The sequence below is a fragment of the Corvus moneduloides genome, chromosome 1 (assembly GCF_009650955.1).
Source record: "Corvus moneduloides isolate bCorMon1 chromosome 1, bCorMon1.pri, whole genome shotgun sequence".
Lineage (NCBI taxonomy): Eukaryota > Metazoa > Chordata > Aves > Passeriformes > Corvidae > Corvus > Corvus moneduloides.
Window position 1 is genome coordinate 5,228,364 of NC_045476.1, and position 26,866 is coordinate 5,255,229.

At 41.7% G+C, this 26,866-nt stretch overlaps 1 protein-coding gene across 8 annotated transcripts in view; it reads left to right on the forward strand.

The window, feature by feature from the left end:
• The window catches only part of LOC116439197 (sodium channel protein type 5 subunit alpha-like), a 217,415-nt gene that overhangs the window by 98,911 nt on the left and 91,638 nt on the right, over positions 1 to 26,866 (forward strand). For 6 of the 8 annotated variants that reach the window (XM_032098425.1, XM_032098416.1, XM_032098434.1 and 3 more), the window contains 6 exons: positions 679 to 852; positions 3,274 to 3,675; positions 12,410 to 12,542; positions 16,142 to 16,380; positions 21,197 to 21,370; positions 22,783 to 23,139. In XM_032098425.1, coding sequence (XP_031954316.1) covers positions 679 to 852; positions 3,274 to 3,675; positions 12,410 to 12,542; positions 16,142 to 16,380; positions 21,197 to 21,370; positions 22,783 to 23,139 — 1,479 coding nt within the window. Of the gene's footprint in view, positions 1 to 678; positions 853 to 3,273; positions 3,676 to 12,409; positions 12,543 to 16,141; positions 16,381 to 21,196; positions 21,371 to 22,782; positions 23,140 to 26,866 lie in introns of those variants that run through there. The other 2 variants (XM_032098478.1, XM_032098452.1) reach the window with 2 other exon arrangements.

Below are 26,866 nucleotides of genomic sequence, written 5' to 3' on the forward strand. Positions count from 1 at the left end.
TGCTCCCAAGGCTGTGGCTTTGAGCGCTCAGGCTTTGGAATTGGGCTTCTGCAGGGCTCCCAGGAGCTGGTGTGTTATCAGCCTGCTCCTGCAGCGATCCCAGCAGATAGACAGCACAGCGTGGGAGCACATGGCACAGCAAAGGCCACCTTATCTCCAGTTAAGCCCATGGTTCTCCCTTTGCATCTCTGATCGCAGCTGCCTGTGCTGCTCCTCGGGATGAGTGTTTACAGAAACGTGCTGGCTGAGCTGCCTGCTGTTCCTAGCATCCCTCTGTGACAGGGGAGGGAAAATCCCAGCAGCCAGCTGGGCTGCCCTCCTGTCCAGCAGTCCCACTTCAAGGGGCTGAAGTCCAGGGAGACTTTAATCTGAGGCTCCCCAGCTTGAGATTTTTCTTTGCCTGGCACCAGAAGTGTTACTCCAGGGATGTGTGCATGCCGTGTGCACACAGGCTGTTCCTTCGTGATATGCCAAAGGGTCTTGTGTGGGAGCTCCACATAAAAGCCATTCTTTTATGCAGCCATTCCTAAGTTTTATGATTATCTCCTGAAATGTTTAATATCTCTCCTATACAACCTTAAAATTTAAAATGAAAAATAATTTCTGAGCAGTAAGTACTAGTTTCCACTGCAATCCTGAAATAAGAATTTTCATACCTTCTACCATCTTCTGATTTAGGCACTAGCTGCTAAAGGAATTGATTCAATGTCACTCAGTTCATTGGAAATGTCACCTAAAAGTGGAAAAGAAAGAAGAAATAAGCGAAAGAAAAAGAAATCTTTGGGGGCAGATGAGTATGGGGAAGACCAAAGGAATCCCAAGTGTGACTACGATGATGGTCAAAGGAGGATGGTAAGCCATGGTCTGAAACATCACTTGTTCCACACTGTGCTTTCCTGGACAGGCCAGGTTCTGAACAAGGCAATTAAAGCTGAAACTTTTATAAGAATCAGGTATTTAATATTGTAACTAATATTAACACAGCAGACACTGCAGACTGTGTTAGAGCAGTGGAAGGAAATATATTACCACTTTATTTTAAAAATTACTTAAAAATGCCCATTAAACATTTTTATAAACCTGTTTTTTTCAAATTTTTTTGCCTTTTTTTTTTTTTTTTTTTTTTTTTTGCTTCAATATTACCCTCGGTCTGGTTTATTTTCTTTCATTCATCTGATTATATCTATCCTATCCCTACTAGAGATAAAAAAAATCTTAGAGGAAACCTACAAAGCTTAAAAATAAAAGAGAGGAGGAGAAAAGGAAGAAACTTGTCTCGGAGGGCTTTTAAAATATTATACAAAGACGCTATTAACATTTTTATATTCCTTTGCTAGTTGCCTCCAAGTCAAAACTTTGTGGCACTTGTTTCTACTTTCTATTGCAGGGAAGAAAAACAGAGTGACAGTGTTATTAAATAAGGTTTTATGTAAATGTTCCTGACATGCATGAATATGAATCTGCCCATGCTGTATGTATCAAGGGATCATAAATAGCTCCAGATAATTTGTCTTTGTTTAACTGAGGGCAAAGTTTAAATCACTTTTTGTTGTTGTTTTGAATAGCCATGTAATGGGCTAAGTCTTTTTCTATTTTGTTGTCAGTGAATTTAGGAATACTTGGCAGCCATAAAAAGCTCATAGAAAACATGTAAGTGATGTAAATAAATGTGACCAATTAATGACTCCCCAGCTCACAAAATTTACCCAGAGCTGGATTTTTGTAAATGACATGCATTTTTTAATCCAGTAGTTTCTGTTGTTGTCTCATTGGTCGAATAGGTCGTGTAACAAATTACACCTTTGCTAAAGCCAGAACTGCTCTTTAGCTTCATTCTGAATGGGTTTCAGGACACCACATGCCAGAAGGACCGTGGACTGGAGCTGTGCATTTCCAGTTTATTTCTCAGATTAGTATTCCTTGTTTTCACTTTTCGCCCCTGGATGTCATATGCATGAGAAGCATGGGGGACACATTTCAAAGCTCATAGTAAATCTTCTCTGCAAGGCTGTGTCTGGCATGGTTGGAGGGAATATGGCTGAATCATCATTCAGATGCTATCTGAGCAGCTGGAAGTGTCTTGCCATCAGAAATCAGTCTCAATGACTGTGCCATGGAAACCCAGGCATGGATTTTTGACCAGCTGAAATTTGGTAGCAATCCAAATGGGTTGTTTTTAGTTAGAGAGAGCCTGGGTTTTGTACTCCTCCATGTACCAGTGTCACTAAATAGCATCATTACATAACTCAGTGGTGTAAGCTACAGCACAAAATGAAATCAGGCTTCATTTGATTTGTCTGGTTTGTGGGTGCTGTGGCAATCTGACCTCTCTTCATAGATACTTGGCTCATGGGAAAGTTCTGAAGAAGCTGGAAATTCTGTGCAGGCATAAATTAAAAAATATATTCCGCCTAAATGTTCTTACTCCAGTAATTTCCTCTTTAGAGAGAAGAGAAAGGGATAGACTCGAATTCCTTACACATTTTCTGAAGATCCTTTTTACTCTGCCAGATTTTAGGTGTGTTTAGTCCTTGGCTACATCTTGCTGATGCTCTGGCAGAGTTGCGGTCTCACTAACTGACGTCAGAGTGGATCGTCAAGGCTGATATTTGAGTGAGGGAGACTGCTGTGTACTGAGGTTACCTAGCCCTTAAGCAGCCATGTGCACTGAGATAATCATTTTACAAACTAATAAACCATATCCCTCTTCTTGCTCTTGGTTTGTTTTGGTTTTTTTTTCTTTTTCTTTTATCACCTTCTTCCGTCGTATTCTGCTTCTTCTTCTTCCCTCTTCTTCTCATTTTCCCTGCAGTTCATTTCCTGCCCTATTTCTTTATCTAGTCTTCTCCCACTGCACTGTTCCTTCCCTAGCTGTTATGAAGATGTATGATAATGCAGTAGATTGGAGATGGATCCCCTTCCCTGCTCCTGTCTTCCACTCCTTGTGCTGCCTTCCCAGCTCCTCTGGCACTGGTCCTATGGGGGGGAGTAGAAGCAAAGGAAGTATCACACTGTGAGCTGAATGCCACCTTGACCCTTCCTTTTTCAGTACATCTTTAACTGTCAAGTATTAGACAAATACCTGATGGCCAGGAATGACTGTTCAACCTCTTAACTTTGCGGAGTCTGAATACCTGTAATTAAGTCTCTCTTTCTCTGAAGCACTTGGTTTAAAATGGAACTTACTGCTCTCCCCCAGAACTTCCTTGCTCCTGCAGACATGTTGCAAAATGTTGTTTCTCTTTCCCCTTTTTCCTTTCTGGGGGTTTCCAGACTCTCCTTGGCATTAGTTATGGTCCCAGTGCAAACTTGGTGAAGCGCAGAACCAGCCACGGAAGCGTTTTCAGTTTCCGACTCCGTGGCAGAGACACTTGCTCCGAGACAGATTTTGCCGATGATGAGATCAGCATCGCTGGGGAAAATGAAAGCCACCGGGGCTCTCTCTTAATTCCAAGATCTGGGAGGCGTCCAAGCGTGCAAAGTCAAGTGAGCCATAGTTCTCACCCTACTACTCCCAACTACACCCAGACGGGCAAAAGGAACAGCTCAGTGGATTGCAATGGTGTGGTTTCCCTGATAGGAGGAGGCACCGGGGCACTCAACCCAGACCCTACTTCTCCTGCAGGGTTACTGCTCCCCCCAGTTATTATGGAAAAGCCTGGGACAGGCGACCTGGTGAGTACTTTATAATTTTGTATGTGATTCGCGCTCTTGTTTCCTTCTAAATGTTGTTGGAGATTGCTGTAATTTATTTACACGATACGGATCCTACAGTGAGAAACCCAGACCCACCACTCCAGGCAGGGTGGGAAGACAACGAGTTGATTCACAGAGAAATGTGTATCTAGAGAGGTTCTTGCCTTCTGGTAAGACTTTCTCTTCAGAGCTGTCAGGAGGCAAACACCTAAATCTTGGGTTTGACATGGACTTTCTTTTCTTGAAGGGACACTTTTAATCTTGATTTCTTTTGACTTTTGTATACCTGACATTGTCTGGTGGATAGAAAATGACGGTTTTTAAATGATTCAGTGAAGTCTTGCCATCTTGCAACTTTGTTTTCTCTCTCTGGTTGCTCTCTGTTTGCATCTGACCTCTGGTCTTCTCTTGGGCTACTTGTAGAGGGTTGTTCCTTACAGTCCAAAGGTAGTTTCCAGAAGGTTTTAGTGCCCAGTTCAAATTACACTCAGGAAATGATGATCAACAGATTTCAGCCCTTTTGCAGATTGCCAGCATCTTTGTTGCAGAGCAACACCATGAGATGGTGTTTTTGGAAATAGCAGCTACTCAGGCAGAGCAATTTGGACAGGTTGCTAGTTTGAGATGGTGGGAATTTATCTCTTTTTTACATAGATAATCTACATTGAAGCTCATCACTCTCAACAGTCTTTAAAGTGATAGAGGTCACTGCTACAGTCAGTGTGGGCAGGATTTATTTCATTTTAGGGATCAAAAATGGATCAGAATAATCTCTCTCCTTGGAAGTGCCTCTTTCTGTTCACTTTGACCACAAGTCTTAAGTTAGGTGAGATAAAGCCCGCTCAGAGTAACAAGGTGCCAAAACCAGGTTACATTGGTGGGAAAAAAAACCAAATGTGATTATAACATATATTAGGCAAGTTATCTCTGGAAGAGAAAGGTGAGTGAGATGGATCCCAGCCGTGGTGTCAGATTATCAGTAAATTGAGAAGCAGATTTTTTCTCTAGAGCCAAGCAGCTTCATTCCTTTCAGGGTTTGGACTGAATTTTTTTCCTCACCTATCTGGGCATCCCCTGTAGTTCTGCAAATAGACTTTCACACTACTGAGGAAAGAAGGGGCCGTGCTACATGTGGGAAACTGGTTGGTGTGAGAATTATCTGTTTTGTTGACAGTTTTGAGACTGTTGCTGCTTTTTCGGATGTTCACACCTTCCTTCATTTAGGAGTTTGGTAATCCTACTTTTACTCTCTGTGGACAAGGATGACCAGTCCTGGGACTATTCTCTGAACAACTGAGCAACAGAAACACTGTTTGTAGAGAGGGAGGTTTTATTGGATTTAGCTTTGTAAAAAAAGAAAAGAAAAAAAAAAAAAAAGCTGTGTTTTAAAGGAACTAAGGAAGAAAATCTGTGCATCTGTTTAAAATAAAATTCTGAACCAAGGTCAAAAGACCTCAGTAGATGAGTAGAGGATGTCCCCCTCTTCTCTGCAAGGAAAGCATCTCTGCAGTCTGCTGAGGCTGTCCCTGCTGTCAGAAAAAGCTTAGCAAAACATGAGAGCACTCAACCTTTCACAGAAAATATTGGTATTTTACAGGATTGGGTCCTGAGGTGATGGGGAGGCTCTGAGCTCTGCTGGCATTTATTTTCATTTGTCGGCTTCCTGCCTTTTGAAAAAATGGATGTTGAAAATTGAATGGCCCGGGTGGGTGAGCTCACTTGGCAGTTCCCTGGTCATCTAGGAAATAACACCCAGGCACTATAGTAACAGATGCTCATCCAGTGATGCAATGTGAAGGATACTGTGTCTTCTGCAAAACAGGTTTGGTATCTAATCTATCCAGAAAATGTGAGCTGGAGTTAAAAGCTAATTGGCAAGGGGCCCATGGCTGTACAGATGTAGTCACTACAGGAGTTGTAAGTGCTGTGCACAAACATGCAGCCTCAGCTGTGGCTCAGGCAGAAGGAAATAACAAATCTGACCCCTCAGCATGCTTGGAGATACATCAGCATGTTTCTGGGCTTTGCATTTGATGATTTTCACCTTTTTCATGTTAAAATTTGAAGTTGAATTTGTTCTTAGTTAGCAGCTTTGTCCTCTTTTTACAGTCTCTTGATATGTTTGGGGAAGGTAAAAGAAAGATGTTGCCGGGTGAAGTTGCAGTTACCTCATTAACCTCACCGACCCTGCTGCTGTTGTTTATTTTGGACAAGTGTGAGCCCATGGTGAAAAAGGACCCACTTGGGCTATCTGTTGTATCTCTCATGAGCAAGAAATGAAGGGGCCAGTCCATGAAAATGCATTGCTCTAACATGGGTTAAGCCCTGACTTGCAGCTTCCTGAGGTGTAACTGTGGCTTTGCTCATGCAAATGCAACACCTGGGTTGATGGAGCTGAAAAAAACACAATTTACAGCATTAGGTTTTGAAGATGCACTTGTTTAGGTCACTTTGTGGTATCTGATGAGCCTAACACAGACCCATCTGATGGCTACTCAGCAGGGAGATCGCTGAATTCTGATTTGGGGAAAGCTTGGAGGAGCACTTCTGATTTAAAGGACAGAGCAAACATCAAACAAGATCTGACCATGTCTGGTTTTGCGTTTAGTCCTTCAGTCACAACTAGTGACTTAGCCCATAGCTGTCACAAATTATTTCAAAGTGGGCCCTTCTCAGGTTTCTCAGGGAAAGCACAAACAGTCACTCTCCGCTTTTGAGCATTTTAGCCTCACCAGCTTTAGCAAAATTCAGCCTGAACAGTTTAATCCAAGCAAAGTGGTTGGGACCACAATGAACAACTTCCATGCCTTTGTGTCATTGCAGCTGCTACCCCCTGTCCCAGCCAAGGGCCATCTGCCCATGGGAATGGCTGCAGGTGGCAGCTGAGCTGACATGAAAACATCTGTGCAGTTCAGCTGCCCTCTCCCAAGAGAGATGTGGCTGCAGCAGGTTATCCCACTATTCAGGCTGGTGACTCGGAGGAGTGACATCCTGACACTTGGCTGCAGAAAAGCATGTAAGAAAAAAAAGCCAGTTTCAAATTTTGTTCAGATGGCCTTGGCTGCTTGGTACGGATGGATGAGTGGGTTTCCATGAGAAACCGAGTCTGTTTGCACTATCCATCTCCTCTCCCTAATTCCTAAACACAGCTGAGGAAAAAGGGGGGACTTTAGGTTATCTCAGTGGATGGTGCTCAAGTCCATCAGTCTCATCAGCTGGGGCAATCTGGATGGTCATTGGGATTGCTTACCATAATCAGCATGGTCCATGCAGAGTGGCACCTGCCCATGAACTCTTCTGCATCAAAGCAGTCCTGAAAGCCCTCAGGGGCTTCAGTGCACAGCCTGAGCAAGAGGAGGATGTTGTACCTTCTGCACACTTTGCTACACCTATGGGTGTCCCCATGCCGCAAGAGAGTTCCCACAAGGAGCAGTGGCAGCATTGTGGGGAGCTGCCATCGGCAGCACCGAGGATTCACTGCAGTGAGGATTCAAGCCAGAGAGCCTGCAGAGGTCATAGGAAGAGCAAAGTAGTGCAATTGAAAGTGTGGTCTTCAAATACCCTTCACAAAGCAGGTCTGGGTGTGGCAGTCATCACCCGGAGGGGAAAAGCAAGAGGTGACCAAGTCTGAGGGGTGCAGGGAGCTTGTCCCAGGAAACCCATGACAAGTCCTAGTCACTGTTCTGGAAATCTCCACTGTGTCCTGAAGAGCACGGCTGTCCTATTCTGCTATCAGCTTTCTTCAAGTGGCGCAGCTGCTGATTTTATCAAACTCAGCCCGGTGTAAATACGACATAAGTGGGACCTGGTGACTATGCTAAAAGTCCTAATTGCTATTGTCTTGACCTGAAACTGAGAGATTTGAAAAATGATATGTTTTTTACACTCCTGCTGATAGCTGGGTGGGATATTGGCTTTTGCTTTATTTAGAGAAAATCTATACATTATGTAAGTAACTTCAGGGCACACTACAAGCTAAAGGTTCTGCAGTATTTATTTGTAGCCTTGCATTGCTCTGTTGTGTTCTGGTGTTTCTTAGTTAAGAGGTTAGAATAACACCTCCCTTCACAAGGTATTGATATGCTTGAGCAGAATTGGATTTGGTTAATGAGCTGTTACCTGGAGCTCAATTTATCCATGGGTTCTGATGAGGCTGAGTGAGATCCCACCTGTGTCTGTCAAGAACTTCTAGAGGGTTAAGAAACACACAAAACACATCCCTTCTTGCCTCCTAAATCCAGCTGGAGCCGTAACCTTGCAGGGAAATCACAAGATTTTTAGTTTAACCTGACTTTGCAATTATTCCAGAGGTTGGAAGTGGAAGGGAAATGGATGCAGGACTGAAAGGGTGGTGGTTTCCAAGTGGGCCCTGGCTGTTAGCTGGTGATCTGCACTGCTTTGCTCTCCCTGGAGCACCTCCTCACCAAAGCTTTCCATCAGTTCAGGAGCAGGGTGGGGCAGCCTGTGACACGGCTTTGGGATGGGCAACGAGGCTGGAGTAACCTGGGAACACCCTCTTGCACATACTACCTTTCCTGAATTTCCTCTTGTGTTTTCTCTTCTAGGAAACTTGAAATACTGAGCATTGCTAGTTTGGCAGGAGGGAAAGTACCTGGGCAGTGAGCCCTTGAGACAGGGAAAGATGTTTATCAAGGGACTGAAATAAAGATTTAGAAGTTTAGATAACTTTATTTTTTGTGATATTCTTTTAAAAAGAAAGAAAAAGAAAAGACCTTGGGTTTTGTTTCAGCTAGGCATAAAAGGCTTTTGCTGACCACATTGGTTTGAGGTTTTCTTGTTGAGTCTAAAACCACCCCGAGGTAAAATTTCTCTCTTTCACTTCTTGCTTTGCCACAGGACTGGTGAAAAGGGAAAGTGTTAGCAGTTTCCATGTTCAGAAATAAAGGTCAACAGAATAAGTCATCCAAAAATCCGCCAGTGAGTTATGTGGATGAAAGCTACCCAGCCCTCTGATGCTGTCACACAGAGTTGTCACCACAGCTCTGGTTCCTGCTCATTTTAAACTTTGCTTTTGTACATCCTAAGGGTAAATCACTCAGATTTGGTACAAATATTTCAAACTGATTTAGTTTATGGCACATCTCTTCAAATAGTTAAGCACCCCCAAAATTAAATGGTTTCTTTTTAATGCTGTGCTCTATTATGTCCTCCAATTTCGTTAAATATTTGTGCTGGTGCCTTAATTTGGTCTGTTGTACATGGTGTGGCCTGCCCACCTCTTTCTCTGCTTGAAAAAAAAAAAGTGTACAAGGAAAACTAAACCTGTTCCCAGAAACGGTCTTTAAAAGTGCTGCTATGTGGAAGCCCATCTTCCCATAATAGTTTTGACATAGTTCAAAACTGTAGGCAGTAAGAAAAATATAACTCTGTTATACATCCTCATTTACATGTAAATTACTGAACAGTGTATTTGTCTCTATAGAATTTAGCTAATCCAAAAGAGGAACACTTCCAGTCAATCAGGGAGCAACACAAATAATCTTGTCCTGCTGGAGGTGCCTATGTTTAACTCCGTTGTGATTTCTCATCTGGATCCTACAGAGACTCCTTGCATAACTGTGGAGACTGCTGTTATTTTATGCTTAATTTCTAGAGGAATATAAGAACAAAGAGCAACTGTGCCTATATGTGTTCTCTCAGGGATGATTATAGCCTTTATGCTGCCTGCTCGTCCAGTTCCTGGAACTGCTCTCTGTCTCACAGTGCAAAAGCTGTCAGTTCCTTGTGTGAATGTCAGCTATCTCTATTCTAAAATAAATAATAGTAATATAAACCCAAACCCACACACATCTATTCTTTACACAGAGCATAAGCTCATCAACTTCCTTATGCAGCTTTAATAATTTTAAGCAATTCACCTGGAGGGGCTCTAGGGATGAACCTCTGCTGTGTGCCTGGTGCCAGGGGGCTGGCAGGGACCAGGGGCTTGGGGTTCCATCCTTCAGGGGGACACACACTGCTGGGTGAGTGGGTGGCTGTCACACAGGGTACCCTTTGCCAGCAGCAAATTGCACCCCATCCCCTCTCCAGAGATGAAGGAAGGAAGGAGCCATTTCATTCTGGAACACCCTTTGCAGGTGAAGGATGGCTGCAAAGTAATCCCCCTGACTGCAGAAGCACTCCTGAAGTCTTGGGGATCACTTCTGGTGACACACGTGGCAGGACTGAGGATGCAGGGGCTGGAACCAAAAGTAGTGGGACTTAAAAAGCTTGTTGGGTTGGGAATATCATGTCAAACCTAGGAAAAAGTCCACTCCCTGCTGTTTCCTTAATGAAAGACGTGCCAAACCTGTTTAACTTGGACATTTCAGTACCCTGGTTTAGTTAAATAAAAGAAAATAGGAGGAATGAACCTCGGAATGTTTTTCCTTTGACTTTCTACCTCTTTGCACTTGTGAGTAAAAGGCGGCTTTCAGATAAAGGACTCTTGGGAACGAGGTTGTCTGATGACATGTTACTGGTACATCCTATGCTTTAGGTCGGGATGGGAAGACATTAGAGCTTAAAAAGAGTGAAATAATCCAGAGGGATTTGAAATCTGAGTTTTTCTTATGCTCCATTTTACAGAGAGAGGCAAACTTGTGGTTTGTGGGTTTTTTTCTCTTTTTCTTTGCTTTTCCTTTTTGTTTTCTTTTTAACTTATTCTACTTAAAAATTTGTCTCCCTTCTGTTTTTCATCTCCCTGTCTAGCTATTTCTTTTTGCTACCATGTATTTGTTATGTATTCCAAACTACTGTGAATGATTATGCAGTTTTGGAGATGCTTTCTTCGTTAATAAAACATTTGTTGTTTCTCTGGTTTTTATTGGATGTTTTTGAGGTGAAGGAAATCAAGTGAACTAATGCATCTGAAACACCATTCCTGGTATTCCCTGGCTCCTAAGCCAAGGAGAGAGTGTTTTCTTGTTGTGCACAAGTAGGACTTCTTTGAAGAGTTTCTGATTATAACTTTCCTTTTGAGATGACTTTGTCAGTAACTCAATGGACAATGAGGCAATTGAGTTGTTTTGTTTTTTTAAAAAAGGACATTTTCGGGGGAGAAAAAAAGCCATTTTGAAGCATTACTGCTTTCCTGACCCAGCTAATGTTTTAAGTGCCTGCTTTAAACATCTTTATCCTTCTCTGGTCTTGCAGTGATTGGTATTTTTAACTGCAGTACTTGATGTGACATGGGACCAGCATCCTGGTTACAATTTTCATTGTCAACCAGTGGCCAAACATCTTTGCCCTTTTCTGGGGATATCCCCTGCCCTGAAGCGGTCACACTCCAGAAAGACAGCTTGTAGAGCTTTCTTTCTTGCTGTTCTCATGGAATTGCCTTTCTTGAAGAGCATTTTTGGTAGAGAAGTGGTGAAGAGGAGGGATCCTGGGTCCCTGGGCACAAACAGCTGTGGAACTGCTGCTTATGGCACATCTCAGTTGGCAACCCGGGAGCTGATCAGGGAGGTCAGGGCTATTTCAGACCCAAGTGATGAGAAGATCCAGAAGACTCAATCTAATTCCTGTAGCTCATTTGTCTGTGGAGAAACTAAAGCAACTAGTCTGATATCTGCATAAACCAGGGATTCTCATCTTTGTAGGGATTTCTTCTCATTTCCCATTTCCTTGAGCTTCAGGATCCATCTGTCTACACCTGTCTTGTTACACGGTGTCTCAGACCTCACAGCCTGGATGCTTGGAGGACCAGGGCAGGGAGTGTTAAACACTTACTTTGGGAAACTGAGGGTCTCAACCAGGAGGTCTGTGACAGAATGATGTTGAACCTGGCTTTCCCAGATTCTTGCACCTCAACCACCACTTTTCTTTCCACCTGGATGGGATCTGGAGGAGTAAACCAAGTGGGATTTGTTCTCTGTATGAAGTGGGAGCTTGTAATAATAGAAGCCTTAACATCTTGCTCCTGTGAGCTGACAATATAAAGTGTTTAATGCAGTGTGTGTCTTCAGCTGTACTGTGTTTCTGTCTGACTTCAGAAACCCAAGCCTACAAAAAGCATAAAACTAATTTAAAATGAGACATTAAACAAAGACAGTTTGGCAGTTCTGCTTTTCTGGTATTTGATTTCTTTGGGATTTTTTTTTTTTTTTTAAGCTTTTCCTTGAGAAATATGAGAACAAGGGTTAGGTTATTTATTTTTTCCCAAGAAAAAGAAGCTAAGTCTCTCCCCTAATTATGGAGCTTCAGAATCCATAACACCAAAGATCACCACAATGACAATATGTTCCTGAGATTTGGCAGTGTTTCAGAACAAGAAAAAACGTGTTGGGGAGTCAGTTTGCTTGGTATGATATCACAGGTCTGTAATCGAGCTGTTACCCACGCCCTTTTCCTCTCCTAGCTGTATAATTAAATAGTTAACACATTTCAGAAATAATAGATTAATTAATGTAATTAAGCTGGCCTTCTTTCACAAGCAAAGAGCATGGGAAAGCAGCACTGCTATTCCTCTGGCATCATAAGCCTTCCTTGATTTTCACCCACAGTTTACATGAAGGTAAAGGGCAGAACAAATTTTCCAAAATTGCTCAAAGTGCCATTTTCAAAAGCTGTGCCCCATCAGGATGTCTCTAACTCAGAAGTCAATGAGCTTTGGACTCTTCAGATGAGAAAATTAACGCTTAGGCAGTTTTGAAATTTCTACCCAGTATCTGCCTTGGTTTTACCGTGCTGATCCAGTGTGTTCCTTAAACAGACCTCCCCCTCGGACGAGGCAAGCAAGAAACAGCTTTTAATGCCCCACCGGCCCTCAGTGGACCACTCGGACGAGCCCTTTCAGAGGCAGAGGGCAGTGAGTGCTGTCAGCATCATCACCAGTGCCCTGGAAGGTAAGAGACGTCCTCAGTTTCCCAACTCAAAGCCACGTCCATGTTAAAAGGCAGGAAAAAAAGTGACACAAAATGTCCTGATATCGTTTTGAAAGAAGGCACTAAGGATAGTTATTGCAACCCCTATAACAGAGGCAATATGATCTTTATCTTACCCATGGACTTGTAAAAATAAAATAAAAAAAAAAGCTATATAATCAGAATTGGAGCTGTAAGATTTAAGATTTTGTGCTGTCGTGGTGTTAGATTTACACAGGGCTCACCACGGTGCAGGGTAGGGGAGTACCAGCCTGGCTTTGGGTGACTGACTTTACATTTGTTTGTGTCTCATCTCTCTGGGGCTGATGGAAATCCTGGCATGTGCAGTCACCAGCCACATGCAGAACATCCAAATTGTGGGGGAGAAAAGTCTCAAAGTCTCTCACAACAGGGACACCGTAGCATGTTTGGGTCCCACGTGAAATTCAAGGATGCTCAAAGGACCCCTTTAACCATGTAAATACTTCTCAACAAATTTTTCCATTGCTCTTTTCACGAGGTGCAGGAGGATTTTCCTCTTCTGAGTGTCCACAGACAGGAACTTTGCGTGTTGCTCTCACAAATTTCTTCTCACCAAGACAACTCAGAGCAAGACCCCACATTCCCAATCTTGTAGCATGGAAGGCCTTCCTACACTTTCTCGTGTCTCCTACACAGCAAACAGAGATGAGAGAGGAGATAGCACCTAAGAACACAGAAAAAGTCAGTCAAGAACATGGTGTGTAGCATGGGAAATTGTGGATTCTCCTGCAGCCTAATTCTCTATGTGGCTGATGGATAGGAAGGCAAGGCACGACAGAGGGACTCACCTAAGAGATGCTTTACAGAGAGGAACTAGAAATAGCCCAGTGTGGAACCAGAAAGCCCTTCCTCAGTTTTTTACCCTCCCCATGGTTATATTCAGCAGTATTGTGGCCAGAAGATATATTTGTGTTTGGATAAATAAAGGGTTGTGTTCTTAATAGAGAAATAATCGCTTTGGTGTATTTCAGTGTTTAATGTAGTCTGCAAAGGTTTTACTTGTTTTCTGTGGGGTTTTTAGCAATTAACTTGTGATTGATTTGCTTTCTTGTAATGTGTTAAGAATGCCTAAAAGGCCTGGACTTCTGGACTTCTTATTTATTTAATGGTATTTTTCTATTCCTTTATACCACAGAAATAGAGGCCATCCAGACTAGGATAATTCAGGACATGGCACTCAGGGATGTGGTTTAGTGGTGGACTTGGCAGGACTGGGATAAGAGTTGGACTCAATCATCCTAGAGGTCTTTTCCAACCTAAATTATTCTATCATTCTATATAGAAGAAATCCTCATCAAAGCTTTCCTAACTCCCAGACTTTCATTAGTCACTGAAATTGAATACTCGTTAACAATGAATATCAAATCAGAATTAAGTATGACACGGGATTTAACCATATTCATGGCTGTAAGATTTGTGCCAAACTTTGAAACAGCTGGACCAGAAATCCCTTCCCCTTTACTTATTTGGTTTCTGCTCTTAGCTCTTGGGTAGCCAACAGCTGCCTGTTTTTTCCAGACATTACAAAGCCTTGCTGACAAGAAAGGACCTATTTCTTTTTAAATTTAAAAATAAGAGGAAAAACATCTCCAACACAATGTTGATTGTATTTTTCTGACCATTTTTCTAACAGCAGCAGAAAAAACAGAGGCTAATTTTACTTTTTCTTTTGCAGATTTTTTTAAAAAATTAGATGTTTTGTGTTTTCCAGAGATCATCTGTAGTGGGAAAGGATGTGGATTCTTAATTGATTTAAACCATTTTCATGCAACGTCACTGCCAAAAGAGGACAGTCACACCCTCCTCCTTCTCTTGCTGTGTCCCTGCACTTTGTATGATGGGTTTTCAGCTGGATCAACAAGCAGAACCAGCTCACCCAGAAGGTCCAGGAGCACAAAAGCTGGCAAAAGGGCAGAGAAATAACATGTGGCTGGGGCTGAGAAGGGTGAAACCGACCCTTTTAGCAGCAACCTGGACTTAAATGGGCTTATGTTGTGAAGAATAAGGATATACATCTATGTGTTCTAGATTTACCTGGAAAATTAGGTCCGTAAGGATTTGACTGCCCTAAACCCTTTATTGCTTTCAGAGGCAAGTTAAAAAAAAAAAAAATTAGGATGTTGCATTGAAATCTGTGGTTCTCACTTAATGTTAGGGTTTACCTGTAAGCTCTCTGTTTGGAGGCTGGAAAGAGTCATTTCTTGGGAGCGATTTCATTTCCCAAAGATGTCAGAACAGCACAGATGTTTGGGTAAAACCTTTGCATTTAGGACACCATCTGCTATTTTGAAAGCTTGCTGGAAGACACCTAATACCACAGTTCTGTTGTCCTCTGAAGAAAGTGGATAAAGAATCAGAGAGTCTGAGGAAAAATCCTCCAAGATCAGCAAGTCCAACCTTCGACTGAATACCCCTGTGCCCACCAAACCACATTGCAAAGTGCCACGTCCACTCGGTTTTTGAACACTTTCCAGGGATGGTGACTCCACCTGTGCTTAATCACTCTTGGAGTGAAGAGGTTTTTCCTAATACCCAATCTGAAGCTCCCCTGGCACAGCTTGGGGCCATTTCCCCTTGTCTCAAATGCTTCCTGCCTGGAGAGAGGAGGCTGTTTATGAACTGATTGCAATAACAGCCTTGGCTGAAGTTTTCCTGTTATCAGTGCAGGTTCTAATTATATAGACTAAAACCATAATAGAGCATTCCATGCCCATAAAGGAATCAGAATAGGAAAGCATTAAGCAATTCTGCTGATCATTGTCTTTTAGCCATTAACTGTCTTTTTTGGCTTTTCTTTTTTCACCGTTTAACACAAATTATACTTAGGAGGCTATTTCAATTCTTTTGTGCATAGGTAAAATGAGCATGTAAAAGTTGTATTACAGGCAATATTTTAAGAGCACCTTTAAAAAGCACCTTGGAGTTTTAGTAGCATTTTCAAACTGGCTTATGGGCTCCCTGATTTTATATGTGGGCCTTTCAGAAAAATCAGATATTTAATGCCTTTTTGGCTTACACATCGAGGACAGAAACTCTATTGATAACCAGGGATACTCTGGTTCTCAAGTACTTAAACCAGCTCTAAATATTGGATTTAAGAACTTTCATCTCTTATCTGCTTTAAAAGGTATTTCTTAAGATACTTTGAAAGTGTGACCTGGAAATGATATTCCAGTCTAAGTTAAATGAAGATAGTGTATTCTTATCCATTTGAACTTGGCAAAATGGAAAACAGCGTAAGAATCCAAGCCTATATATAATATTGGACTTCACATACTTAGTGTGATTCTCACTTTTTGCCTGTGACACTTTTAAAAGTTTATTACTTCCAGAACAGGTCACTGTCTGCTAAGTGCAGGTCAACTGGCTAAAACCCCAAAGTGTGTAATTTGCCAACCTGTTAGGACAGAAATATTTTTATCATTGTAAAAAGTTCGGGGTAATTTGTGGGCCTTCCTCTGTGTTATGAGTCATTTTAAGTGTTCTCTTGTCATATAGCTCAGTGTGAATTGACTGTGACTTTACTGCTTGTGACTTAGAGCTTGAGGAATCACACCAGAAATGTCCTCCCTGCTGGAACCACTTTGCTGTTAAATTCCTCATTTGGGATTGCTGCCCGCTTTGGGTTTTAATCAAGAAATTTGTCAAGTTTGTGGTAATGGACCCATTTACCGACCTCACCATCACCCTCTGCATTGTGCTGAACACGCTCTTCATGGCCTTGGAGCATTACAAGATGACGAAGGAGTTTGACCACATGCTGTACATAGGCAATTTGGTAAGTCAGTGTGAACATGAAGAGCCACCTGAGGGGTGCATTTCCTACTTTTTAAAGTTTTGGCTGTGACTTGGGAATGTCCCATTTTGATACACTGCCAGCATTGCATTACTTTGTCAAGCAAGTCCACATGACCACCTCTTTCTGAAGAGAACTGAATGAAGAACAAGCGTCTATTTTTGTCAAGCTAACATATTCTAATGCTATTAGTAACCATTAAAGCCATGTTTTGGGGCTGTTCCTGATAGATACCTGTTTAAGGAAATGAGATAAGAGAAAGGTTAATGAGCTTTATTCAGGATTTCTGGTAAAGCAATGAAAAGGCAGCAGTTCTTGGTGACTAATAGTGACTTTTACGTTAAAGAAACCTGCAGAAAAAAGCTGGGCAAGATCTTTGAGGGAAATAGAGTTGTGTTTGATCATGGGTTGATAGCTATGCTGGAAGGTGCCTGCAGTGCATTTTCTACATGTGCTGGGTCCTCTGAAAACCCCAGGGTGGAGGGGACATGGAGCAAAGCATGGCTGATGCTTTGAGGGGAAACTTAATGTGCAAGCCAGAGCAGATGGTTGTAGAGCTGCAAAGCAAGCACAGACCACACTTCTCCAAGGAAAAGCAGAGTGACAGTCTACAGCCAAGCTGCAGGGACAGCAGAAAAGCCTTTCCAAGGGCAACGTGATACAACTTGTGATGCAGGGGGCACTAAAATTCTGCACTTACCCCAAAATGGAAGCTTTTTCTTTAATCATCTTTCTCTGAGTTATGTTTAAAAGCTACCACATGCTACTGCTTTAAAACTTAGTGTTTAAAATCCCTTTAATTTTAGAAAAGGCACAGGCCATCTAGCTATGGCATGGTGAATTTCCCCTAAAACCTAGTGGTAGCAGCAGAAATATCCTATAGGAACATGAGTGATCTGGAGAATCTGAAAGGTGGATGCTGCAAAGTTTGCATTTGAGGAGCTCACAGCAGAGATTAAAAAAGCCCTTTACTTCTGTGAGAACAAAGGCTGCAGTATCTCAAAGCTGGATTCACGTCACCTAACCTCAGGTATTTACAGCGTAGGAGTCTCTCTGTGCCAATTGTCCTTGTCTCCCTTTAAAGTCAATGGAAAGTAATGGACAATTTTAAGCCCCATTAATGTGATGTTGTAAAGACATTTACTTTTGGAAAAGGTGAACTGTGGCCTGTAGGGCTGTGACTGTAGTAACCATTGACCACGGTGGGAGCCCACAGAGACACTGCAGATGGGAGACCTGCCTTTAGTGAGAAGCATCCTGTGCTGGCAGGTTTGGGTAGGTAGTTGCAATAACCAGGCATTTTGTATCAGTCCTAGAATATGGGTTATGCCACATATGGATTTTTTCCTTTACCCTGGTCCTTGTTATTTTTAGCTCTGGACTTCCTTGGGCAGGTTGAGGTTATTCCCCTAGACTGTGAGACCTGTCTTCAGCTTTTCAGCTGATGTGTCTTGGCAAATCTCCCTCTGTTGTTGTGCTAAGCAGAAATCTGTTTGGCTCTGTCTTGCTCCAAACCCATGCTCTTGCTCTCTGCAGAAAGCAGTAGATAAGGACAGCTTGGAAATCATCTCACAGGACTGTATCCAGCTTCACTTTGCAGCCAGCATTCCTTCTTGTTGCTCAACTATTTGTGGCCTTTTAAGATGACTTAAAAAAATTCCTTTGCAACCGAGTATCCATCAAAGCAGGTGGCAAAGCTGCCACTACCCTCCCTGGCACTTGGGATAGTCAAGGTGTCTGCTCCTCACTCTGCTTTTGGCAGATCACTTTCCCCCTTTGCAGACCACAGGCAGTGAAACACTAGCCCTTGACATCCCTCCTGCCAACATGGCTCCTGCAGACCTGCCAGGGCTGAGCAGGGCTGTGCCAGGTGCCATCAGGAAATTAGACAGGAATTTTGCAGACAGAGAAAATCTTCAGAGAGACACTTTTTTTTTTTTTTTTTTTTGCAGAGAGAGAAATTTTACAAAGCAAATTTTGCAAAATTTTGCTTAAAAAAAGGCAAAATCTCACTGTGATTTTCTTAGCACTGCCTAGAGCTATTTCTCTTCTTTGTGCTGAAGTACAAAGTAAGCAAAACAGCCTGCCTGTATTTTTTATAGCAGACTGATGGCTTGGGGCTCCCCTTCTCCTGAGATCCCAGCTTGGGTCTGTGAGAGCCCAGACCATCCCAGCTCACCCTCGCCAGCTTTACTAACCCCCCCCATAACTGCATTAATTGTGAGTAGAGCAGGTCAGAGAAAGGTAACTCCATTTTGTGGAAGATTTCGCAAAATCATTTGTAATGAAAATTGACATTTTTTGCAATTCCCTATGAAAGGGAAGGGAGTCCCAGCTCCAGGCAGGCTGCCAGGTGACTGCACCCCCTAAGCTGCAGACTGCCAGCCCCCCCTCTGCCCCCACGCTGGCTGGCTGGCTGTCTTCCCGTTACATCTAACCCTCTTTGAGTGATTATGCTAGCATTAAACAGGGGAAATATTAAGGAGGGCAGGCCTTTGACATTTTTTTTTACTCAGAGCAAATGTTTCTGAGAGAAATGAAAGAATGAAAATGGAATATAAATTTGCTTTCTCTGGATCTGCCAGTCGCTGGGGCTCCCCTGCTGTGATTGTCCATCTACTTCGTTCAGCATCTGCTGCTTTCAGGCCCCTTTAGTTCATCACTTAGAGGAATCAACATTTCCAAATGTGATCAGAAGGCCAGCCGAGCACGTGTACAGAGTTCATCTGCCCACACAGTGCCACCGCTTAAAAAATGAGTGGAGAGAGCAAGATTCCCTCAATTTCTGTTTTCCTTTAGAAGCTGAGGTACCATTATGCAGCATTAAAGCCTAAATGGCTGAAAGTTTGGGTTTTTTTAAGACAAAGTGCTCCACATCAGGACTGTCATATTTAATGCCAGTGGGATGTTAAGCTACTTGTTTTCTTTCCAGCCTTTATCCCATGAAACACCCAGCCCTTGTGCAGGCCCAGAGGAGCAGGTGCCGTGTGGAACTTGTGGCTGGTACACACATACACAACTCCTGATGTCTTCAGGAAGGCTCAGACATTTTGCTGTCTTGCTGTGACATTTCCTTCTCAGAAGGCTATTGATTAAAATGATTCAGGCAAAGAAAGTGATCCTCCTGAGTCATTTTCTCAGCGAGAGGGTTGCGTAATGTGTGCAGCATGGTCTCGTAGTTTTTAAGGCAGTCCCCTGGATACAATTTCACAGACATCCAGTTTTGTCTTGTTCTCTGTCCCAGGAAAAATGTGAGCATTATGGTGGGAATCTTTGGTATCTCTAACCCCTATGACTCAGAAGTTCTTTGCTAATTAGAAATATGAGACAGGTTGTTTGTTGTATTCTTGGTATGAGGTGGTGATGGAAAGTTGTTACATCCTGAGGTATTGCTGCAATCCAAGATATCATTTTCCTGAGGAGAAACAGAAGGTATTTTCCATAAGGAATTGTGTAAAATGGCCACTTGGAATAATTAATTCCTGAAGTGTTAGAGAGTAAAGCCAAACACTGCTCAAATTAAACTATGATAATTTATTTGTATTCCTTAATATCATAATTTCATTATCTTAACCTTTCCTTTTCACATCTTACTGGGTGTCTCATCTCTATTGCTCAGAGCTGATCAATTTTGCTGGGCTAATCTTGCAAATATTCAGCTTCTTGGGAGGAAAACATTTCTCCTTGACTTTATATTAGTGGTACATAATCTCTGGATTGTTTGACCAACAAAGTGCATTAATGTCGATGGTTTCACAGAAAACCATGTACTTTAATTGTACAGAAATTATCAATTTCTGCAAATATATCTATTTCTGTTTCAGAAATTTCAGAATTTTCCAGAAACACAAAGCTCTGGGCAGCTTGTACTAGGATGTGAAATGAAAATAAAACAGTATACGACAAACTTGGTGCTCACCTTTTGTCATTTTAAGTTGACTGTAGCATTGCACTATGCATTTAAAATGTTACTTAAGCAGGGCATACAAAAGGACAAAATCTGATTATCTGGGATACTTCACGTGAATCTATTAAAACTGGATTTGCTGTCAGCAGCCTTCCTTTCTATGCTCCCTCATATCACCTCATATCATATCATATCACCTATGCCTCATAGGTAATATTTATAAGTTGTTTTAAAGAAAAATGTTCCAATTAGAACCTCCACCATATGACATTTGAACTGGGTCATAAATAACCAATGTGTTCCCAAGATGCAATGAGAAGAAAATCGCTGTGACTATTTGTAAAAATAAAAAAAAAAAAGACCAAGACTCAAATTAGAGTTTCTAATCATCTTTGCTGCCAGCAATAACCTCAGAATAACTGGAGGTGTGCATTGCCCTTCTATTGATAATAAGAACTAAATGAAAAGGGATAATACAGCAGATACACTGCAACCCAAATAGCCCTTAACACGCACTCTCCATTCACTTAGCTTTCTCCAGTGAAATGAATAGATTTAACCTTTATAAAAGGCACCTTTACACTTTTTTTTTAACTTTTTTTTTTTTTTTTACCACTGTGATTATTCAGATGATGGAAGGAGATGGAAATGTATGTTCCAATCCAGATCCTGAAGTTAGATGTCATTATAAGTTTACAGCAGTATCAGATATTATTGTGAAAAGAGTAGACAAAACTGTAATAGCCATAAAGAGTCAGCCACCAAAAAAAGCAAGTATTTGTTTGTAAAATGTGTCTGGCTTTCTTCTGGGTTCACCTGTGTGAGTGGAAACTCCACAAGCAAGGAGTTGTGCTTAAAAGGTTAGTTTGACTTCATATTTTCTTTCTGCAGGTCTTCACTGGGATTTTTACAGCAGAAATGATCTTCAAAGTAATTGCCCTTGACCCTTACTACTATTTCCAGCAGGGCTGGAATATTTTTGACAGCATAATTGTTATTCTAAGCCTGATGGAACTGGGTTTGTCCAGCATGGGAAACCTGTCTGTTTTACGCTCCTTCCGACTGGTAATGGTCTTCTTCTGTTCTTACCCATCTTTTTTTATTACATATAAACTCTGACATGAATGCAACATATTTTCTTAAAAACGCATCTGCCTATAATTGCTGCAAACTGGTGAACAGTACGTGACACTAATTACAGGCTGTGGGATAAATGGAATTGTTCCAGATTTACATCAGGGTAAATGAGAACATAATTTGATTCCTTCTAGCTGTGCCAGGTACTTGTAGCACACTTAAAATACTTGAATTCCAATTTGTAATAAAGATCTGCCACTTTATACCTGTACACCTGTTAGCATAGACAGCAGAAAATTGATAGCCCAAGAAATGCAAGCGCTGATAACTTGTTGTTTTCAGAACTGTTATTCCTAAATTATATTATAAACATGCCACTGTTCTTTCAGATGTTGTCAAAAGAAAATGTCTTTGAATTATTCACAGAGAGATTTTTTTTTTTTCTAGAACTGATCAGCATAACATAGCATCTGTCTTTCACGGGAACTCCTTAGCTGTCAGCCCCTTTGTCAAGCAGAGGATAGTGGTGTTCTGTTAATGAAAGACTGGCAACATGCTGGAACAGAAAAGTACTTTCCTTGCCAGCTTGACATTTGTGTTGCACTTCATGTACCAGGATGTCCATGCTAATCATTCTGGCCATGATATGGCTTCACAGTTTTAAAGATCAGGAAAATAAACCCTTATGGTTACACTTTCCAGAAGAAAAGAATTTTTTTTTCCCCCAAAATTGCTCAAAAGTGTAAATTTTCCATCACTGTCCTAAGTGTCTCCCTTCAGTTTTTGGAGCAATCTTGCTTCAATAGGGCTTAAATTAAACCTTTAGCTGAAAACACAGCACAAGGGCTAGGCACCATTTACATCCTTAAAATAGGTCTTAAGTGGGCTGTGTGTTGTGCACAGACTGTGTGATCGTCAGCACAGAGGTGATTTTCACCCTGGGAACTAACAGCTAATAGCATCTGACTGAGGCTTGCTCTGAGGCACAGAGGAATTCCTTCTCTCTTTGTGGTACCAAACCTGAAACCCCTCTCTCCAGATGCCTGCCAGGCTGTTTATTTTCAAGAGCAAAAGCAACACAAAAGAAAGTACTAAGAAATAGATTTCATCCTTCCATCCTTTCCCCACCAGTGGGGGAATGTGTCATTAAAACCATGTCTATCCATGTCTATCCAGGCAGAGCATAGCTCTGGAAAACTTAATTCTCATCCGAGAAGCCCAACTGATGTTTTATTAATAGAAGTAATGAGGTTAACAGGAAGTTTAATGGCTAAAATCACCTTGTACCACACACACTGAGGCATTTAACATCTTCCACGTTTTACTCACTTTAATAATTCATTGGCTGAAATGGCTGTTGCTTCTGTGAGCTGACACTGTTGTTTATGTTCTGTTCACAGCTGCGAGTCTTCAAGTTGGCAAAGTCCTGGCCGACCTTAAATACGCTTATTAAAATCATTGGTAACTCCGTGGGTGCCCTCGGTAACCTCACTCTCGTGCTGGCCATCATCGTCTTCATTTTTGCCGTGGTAGGAATGCAGCTTTTTGGGAAAAGCTACTTGGACAATGTGAAGAAGATAAGCACAACTGGCAGTTTGCCACGGTGGCACATGAATGATTTCTTCCACTCGTTCCTCATCATCTTCCGAATTTTGTGTGGAGAGTGGATCGAGACCATGTGGGACTGTATGGAAGTAGCTGGGCAGCCACTGTGCCTTCTTGTCTTCTTGTTGGTCATGGTGATAGGAAACCTGGTGGTGAGTTCTCAAGATGGTTTTCTTTTTCTTCTGTTCCTGGTGGGTGTGTGCAAATGTACCATTTTTTAACCCAGAAATGGCAAATCTCACATTGCTCCGTGATTTTAATTCGATGAACAAAGTTGCCACCAAGAGAAGTTTGCTCCTATCCCAAATACAAAACTGCACTACCACTTGGGAATGAGGGCTTGCTGGGTTTTTCCAGAAGAGCAGATGTTTTACTCGAGGAAAGGCACCATGGGTTGATCATAATGATTTTATTTTTTAGGCTGTTGATGGGGCTGAAGGAATTCCTGATCTCTTTTCTATACAACTGTGAATATCACCTCAACTGTCCCTGTTTTGGGACATATTTCTATTTCCCTTCACATCTGGCCCAGAACACACGAACCTTACCACAGCACAGTGTCATTGAGTGGAGTTTCGAACGTTTTTAGCCTGCATGTTTTAGGAAGCTGCAGGTTTTGTTTACAGTAATGTCACTGGCTCACTTGCTGGTTTTTTAATAGACCATCCCATAAGCATGGCTTACATAAGCTCTGAACCTATTAAGACTGAATTATATTTCCCTGTTGACATCTTAAGGAGCGCTTTGCTGGCTTTCAGTCATTGTGGAAATGTTTTGCCTGTTCAGCTTACAGAGCATCTTTGACATTGTGGCTCTAATGGCCTTACTGTTTATGCAGGGAGTTGTTTAATAGTAGATGCTGCTATAAAAAAATGTTGGTTTTTGCTACCGATTGCTTTTAGTGGTTGTTTTCCTTTTAAGTACCCAATGTTTTGGTTCTCAGCTGCTGGGGTAGAAAAGTTCTTGAAAGAGCTTGTAGAAAAGCAAAGTGTGTTGTTTTGTTTACTTTAACTCAAATTTTAGTAGTTATTTTCACACTGAAAATGTTGATTGCAAGAGGAAATTATATTTTTTAGGGGTTTTTTAATAAAAGTCAAAAGATTAAACTGTGATTACTCAGAAAGTGGGAAATTATTTAAGTTTTTTTCTATGACTTATCATTTCTATAAATTTTCCTTGGAATTAAATTTGATTAGAGGAGTTAGGGTAAAATATTACTTTCTGTATTTAGAAAAAAATAATTATTTATTATATCTTTTGGGAGAGTTTAGTCTGAGACCTAGAAAGTTAATCTCCCCCTGCCATTAAGTAATGTGTTCTGTGTATGATGATGAAATCTGGAAATAATATGTGTTAAATTCTGGGGAAAATGTTAACATTTGAAATATTCATGGATTATTAAAAGATGTGAATTAGCAACATCTGATACCCTTAGATATTAACTGCGCATAAGTTCTTTAAATATTAAATCTGGCTCAGCAGAGACTGCATTAACATTATCTACATATATTTAACCTTCAGTGCTCGAAAAAAAGACTGTCCCAGGTGTAAAACCAGATATTGAAAAACTCTGTCAGCATGGATAAGCTGCAGTTATTGGTCAGCTGAAAGCAAAAGTGCTAGCTTTACTCTTTTCAGCCAACAGTTCTGTAAGGCTGTGGCAAAGACTGATAAATAGGAATGATTCTTGTGTTTGGGTCACTCATAGAAAAAAAAAAAAAAGGAAATTATTCATAGGTGATAAAGGTGGTGAACAACAGATTCTGAATCATGAGACTCATCCAGTGCCAACATGGAGATTTCATGATGCTGATTATCAGGTAAACAGGAGGTCATCTTACTCCTCTGGCATTGGCAAAATTGTTGCTTTCTTCAGTAAGAGTTGATTGAACTCACCAACTTACTTACTTGCATAACATCATCAGACCCAAAAGTTCTGGTAGCTAAAAAGAACCATGAGCCCTTTCAAATAAGAATACTCATGTGTGAAAACTTCTACGTGTAACTCCATTGCCATCTGTGCCAGCAAAGTTTCTCTTTTAACTTGCTGAGATCCTTGTTCCTCCTCTGAGTTCCAAGAGTCAGTTCTGATAAAGAATATTATCTTGAGGTTGTATCTCATTTGAACTCTACATGCCTCTATAGTCTCTGGAGGCATGAGGAAATCTTACAGCATTTTTTCTGGCGTAGCAGATCTGCACATGCATCTAAATTGAATACTTCTCTCTGTCTCATCGACCAGTACGTACAGTGGTGTCTGTGGCCATTTTCCCAACTGCAAGGCTGAGAATCATGGAGCAAACCTGCTCTTGAACTCCTGTAAAGTCTGCAAATGGGTGTTGAAAGTGTTACAACCACTGCAATTCTGTGGTACGTTCAGTGGTTCAGTTTGCAGGTCTTGCCCAGCCTCACTAACATAAATTCAAAGGAATGCTGGAAGAAAAGCCGGGAAAGTTAGTGAGTGCCCTGGGCAACATTGTGTTACAGAGCAGTCCAGCTGTTGAAAGGAATTTTAGTGTATCTTTAGTCTTTGGGTTGTATTCATATATCCTGAAAATGTCTTGGACAATTTGTGTGCAATGCCACACGAACCTATATTTAAGGTTGGTCAGCTGATGTGTGAATCATCTTCAAGGAACTAAACTTTACAATATACTTGGAAAACTATGTGCTGTGTAACTGCGTTTTGCACAATAAAACCGTGCTGCCATTGTCAGATGGCATTTTAGAGTCATTGAGGCTACTTCAGAAAGTAAAGCCAAACCAGAGAGATCATAATAGTTTCTTCTTCATTTGTAAGAGAGAGCTTCTGAAATAGCTAAGTGAATAATTATGCTATTTGTTAAGTTTTCAAAAGGGCTTGACTTATTTTTTATGTATATTTATGTTACTGAGGTGAACAAAGAAAATCACTGAGACAGGAATTATTAAGATGATGAAGGAGAATTAGGGTCACGAGGCAGGTCCTGGTGCCCCCCTGCTCTGGTGGGTCAGCTGGTGCGAGAGTCGATGTGACACCAGCCACCTCTCAGGGGACATTTGTGTGTGCTGGGCACTAACAACGTGCATGAATAAAAGTGACACTTCCATCACGCAGAGAACAACCTCCCAACCCTGCTGGGTGAGCGTGACGCACGCTGGCCAAGCCACCCTTTTATCCCCTGGTGGCCACCAGGACGAAGCATGATTCCTGCCAGCTTCTCCTGAAGTGCCACCAAGGGAAGGGCAGCTCGATGTGCTGCAGAAATGCGCTCGCTGTCTTTGCTCCTGCTCCAGCTGGGCTTTGTGTGACCCAAAAGACATCTCTCAGTGTTAAATCCACGGAGCTGCTGTGCATTAACTTGCATTAAGGGCTGAGTTCTGCACTGCTGTTGTCCCACCTCTGTCCCGTTCACACATCCCTGTATGTCCATGGCACATCCAGCCCTGCTCCCCAGTCCACCACAAGCTGATAAATCACTGCTGCGTTTCCATGGGGATCTTGTCTTGCTGGAGTCACAAGCATGTCAGGATGTGGGGTCTATAACCAGGACAGTGACATCTTAAGAACTTTCCTTAAAAGCAAAAATTAAGGATGGAATTCCTCCTTTAGGATCAGTCCTAGCCTTTTTTTTTTTTTTTTTTTTTTTTCCTTCCTGCTGTCCATTCACTCAGGAAAATACTGATGACATTTTCTGAGAGCACAAAGGTAGAAAGCACCACCAATTTCTAGGGTATCAGACTATCCTGTAGGCAAGATTGCATAACCATTATTGAATTAATGCATGATGCATGGAATTACGAAATACAAAGTGTAAGGTCATGCACTCAGCCCTGCTTAAATATTTATGTTATGATCAAGTAGCTTACCAACAGAAAATGTTTGAGAGCATATGTATC